The sequence below is a fragment of the Pyrenophora tritici-repentis genome, chromosome 6 (genome assembly GCF_003171515.1).
Source record: "Pyrenophora tritici-repentis strain M4 chromosome 6, whole genome shotgun sequence".
In the NCBI taxonomy this organism is placed as follows: Eukaryota; Fungi; Ascomycota; class Dothideomycetes; order Pleosporales; family Pleosporaceae; genus Pyrenophora; species Pyrenophora tritici-repentis.
This window is the reverse complement of record NC_089395.1, coordinates 6578-10280: the sequence shown is the minus strand read 5'-3', so window position 1 is coordinate 10280 and position 3703 is coordinate 6578. Positions and strand designations below refer to the sequence as shown.

The following is a 3703-nucleotide window of genomic DNA, read 5'->3' as shown; positions in this document are numbered from 1 at the left end:
AGGGCGGCAGCAGCAACGAAGAAGAGGCGGAGACATTGGAGAGGGAGCAAGAAGAGGCGCGGCAGGCGTTTAATCAGCAGCAACGAGAGCAAGGCGGCCCGCGACAGAGATTGATACAGCAGCGGCAGCAGGAGTTCGCCGACGTCGAGTGGCTGCGTAGGCAGCTGGCGCAATGGATAAACCGGTGTGGGTTATGCGAGGCGGTAGGGCAAGGATCGAGCGCACACGACGTACGGCAATGTTGGCGACAGGAGAGCCAGCGGATCAAGGAGTCGATTAAGAGGATGGAAGAGACAATTAAGTTTGAGCGTTATTCGGGCTGTTTTTGGTGTGGAGTGCCGCAGGAGATATGCAATCGGTGGGAAAGGAATAGTTTTGGGCGATATCAGAGAGTCCAAGACGGGGATTGCCAGTATAGAGGGGTATTAATAGGCGGGTTATTAAGTATAGCATTAGGGCGGAGCGAGGTAGGAAACCGATGGACGGCGCGGTTAGAGGAGTTCGGGGTTAGTAATTCAGGAGCAGGGCCGACGTTGTTTGAGTTTTTAGGAAAAAAGCGATTGTTAGAGACGGTTGAGAGCAATAACTTAGCAGGAGAGTTTTGTTGGATTACAAGATTAATAGGCGAGTAGAGGAAATATAGAGAGTTGTAACGTTGACGAGGGTAGCTCCAACAGCTCGAGTAGGTCGGATAGTGTAAGCAGCGATAAAGGCAAGAGCAGCAAGATCAGCGAGAGCGTAGGCAGGGTTAGCAGCAAGAGAGATAGCAGCAACAGTGACGATAGTAGCAGCAGTAAGAGTAGCGACGAAGGCGAGGGCAGCGAGAGCAGTGATCAAGGCGAGAGCAGCGAGAGTAGTGACGAAGGCGAGGGTAGTAAAGATATTAGAGGTAGCGAAAGCAGCGGCAACAGCGAGAGCAATGAGAGCAACGACAAAGACGAGGGCAGAGAAGGTAACGAGAGCGGCGAGAGCAGTAAGAGCGCAGGCAGCGTTGGTAGCGAGAGCAATAGCTGCAACAGTGGCGATAGTGGCGATAGCGAGGGCAGCGACGACGGCGAGGATGGCGAGGATGGCGAGGATGGCGAGGATGGCGAGGACAGCGAGGGCAACTTGATGGCAGGTAGCGAAAGCAGTAATAGCAGCTTGAGCAGGGAGGAAAAGCGAGGGTCGTGACGACGGCGAGAGTAGCTCCGATAGCGAGAGCAGCAAGAGCGAGAGCAGCAAGAGCGGCAAGAGCAACGAGAGCGAGGCAGGCGAGGCAGGCGAGAGCAACGAGATGGCAAGTAGCGAGAGCGAGGCAGGCGAGGCAGGCGAGAGCAACGAGATGGCAAGTAGCGAGAGCGTAGGGAGCGAGAGAGCGAGAGAAATAAGAGCAGCGACATGATAGGTACCGTTGGCAGCGAGAGCATCGAGAGCCGCGCATATAGCGAGAGTAACGAGAACAGAGCGAGTAGCGAGAGCAGCGACGACGGTAAGGACAGCGAGAGCAGGAGCCGCAGCGGCGAAAGGAGTTGTAGAAGCCGTAGCAGCGGTAGGAAGTGAGAAGCAGCGAGAGTAGCGCGAGCAGTGGGGGACAGCAGGGACAGCGAGAGCAGTAGGGAAAGCAAGAGCAGGGCAGAAGTAGTTATAGCGGCCGCAGGCGTAGTAGGAGCGGTGGGGAGTGAGGAGCAGAAGCGAGGATATCGATAGCAGCGAGAGCAGCGAGGACGGCGGGGATAGTAGGGATAGCGGGATCAGCTGTGAGAGAAGCGAGGATAGCGAGAGTAGGAAAGCAGGAGCCGCAGGCGCGATAGAAGTAAGAGTAGCAAGAGCAGTAAGAGCAGGATGTGTAGCCGCGAGGATAGAGGCAATTAAGGTAATTAAGGTGATTGCGATGATTGCGAGGACAGTAAGAGCAACAAGGGCAGCGCAAGAAAGGGGCGAACGGCAAGGGAATTAACTATTAAGTTAATTGTAGCGATTGCAAGGACAGCGGGAACAGCGAGGATAGTAAGGCAGTAAGGGTAGAAAGGACAGCGGAAGCAGCGAGGACAACGAGGACAGCGAGGATTGTAAGGACAGCGGAAGCAGCGAGGACAACGAGGACAGCGAGGATTGTAAGGACAGCGAAGCAGCGAGGACAACGAGGACAGCGAGGATTGTAAGGACAGCGGAAGCAGCGAGGATAATGAGGACAGCGAGGATAGTAAGAACAGCGAGGATAGTAAGGACAGTAAGAGTAGCGAGGATAGCGAAAGTAGGAGAGTAGCAGTAGCAATAGCAGTAGCCGGAGGTGTATATAAGCTGTAAGAGGTAAGAGGTAGAAGTAAGGATATTATAAGCAGCAAGGATAGCAGGGGCAGAAGCGGCAACAGGTGCAGGGGTAGTAGGAGTAGTAATAAGAATATTAAGAGCAGTGCAAGTTACAAGGACAAGGGACAAAGTAAGGACAGTAGAGATAGTAAGAGTATCAGGAGCAGCGAGAACAGAAGCCGTAGGATTGATAGCGAAGATATTAAGAGCAGCAAGGAAAGCGAAAGTAGCGAGGGTAGTAAGAGCAGCGACAAGAGGAGCGGTAGCGGCCGCCGAAACCGCAGTTACCGCAGGTGGAGGAGGCGTAGGAGGTAAGGGGCAGAAGAGAGCAGTAGAGACAGCGGGAACAGCGGGGAAAGCGAGAGCAGCAAGAAGACGGGGATAGTAGAGATAGAGGAAGTGGCGAGAGCAGAAGCAGTAATAGGGAGGATTGCGGAATGCGGAGGAGTAAGAGCGGTAGGAGTAAGAGTAGCAAGAGCAGGACGTAGAAGTAAGAGCCGTAGGAGCAGGAGCAGTAAGAATAGCAGGAGTAGCAAGGGTAGGAGCTTTAAAGGCGGCAGCAACGAGGGTGTTACAAGCAGCGAAAATAATAGGAGCAGGGAGAGTGGTCGCAGTAAGGATAGCGATAGAAGCGAGGTTGGCGACAGCAGGACAGTAGTAGTAGCAAGAATAGCGAGAGTAGCGAGAGCAATAGCAGTGAGAGCTAGAGCATTAAGAGTAGCAGCAATAAGAGCAGTAACCGTAGGAGTAGGCGCATTAAGAGTAAAAGCTGCAGGAGTAAGAGCAGTAAGGGCGGAAATAGTAGGAGCGTAATTAGCGAGAGCAGGAGCAGCGAGGACAGCAGGAGCAGCTGGAATGGCGAGAGCAGCAAGGACGGAGTGGATAGCAAGAATAGGAAGCGTAGGGGCCGCAGTGGCGATATTTGTAGAAGCGGCAGTAAACACAGGTGTAGTAGTAGCCGTAGGAGTAATAACGAGCATGTTAAAAGCAGCAAGGACGGCAGGAACAGCGGGAGTTGCAATAGTAGAACCCGTAACCGTAATTGAATAGACAGTAAGAGTGATAGTCGCGATAGAAGGAAAAGTTACAAGAATAGCAGCCGTAGCCGTGGTAGAAGCAAGAGTAATTATAATAGAGGCAAAGATAGTAACAGTAGTAAGAGTAATAAGCACAGTAAGGGTATAGTAAGAGCAAAAGTTTAAAGAAGAGTTATTTATGTTAAAAATAAGTATGCAGGTATAAAGCAAAGAAAAGAAAGATTCGAAAAGAGAGAGTATAAAGTTGGTGAGATTCATAATCGATAGATGAGGTAGGTAAAACAGGTATAGTTTGTAGTATATATTAGATAGTGTTTAAGAAAGAAATCAAGCATAGAATTAAGTAGGATTTAAGGATTAGGATTGTAGTAGAA

General features: G+C 51.4%; 1 protein-coding gene across 1 annotated transcript; it reads right to left on the bottom strand.

Annotated features, from left to right (window-relative positions):
- Positions 1 to 609: 609 nt before the first annotated feature.
- Positions 610 to 3272, bottom strand: PtrM4_112690 (ComEC, membrane metal-binding protein; the record flags this gene model as incomplete). The annotated part of the gene is made up of 5 exons (XM_066108013.1): positions 610 to 1010; positions 1392 to 1737; positions 2122 to 2837; positions 2938 to 2995; positions 3033 to 3272. The coding sequence occupies 5 exons, from the start codon at positions 3270 to 3272 to the stop codon at positions 610 to 612; spliced, it is 1761 nt and encodes a 586-aa protein (XP_065961198.1).
- Positions 3273 to 3703: the final 431 nt, after the last annotated feature.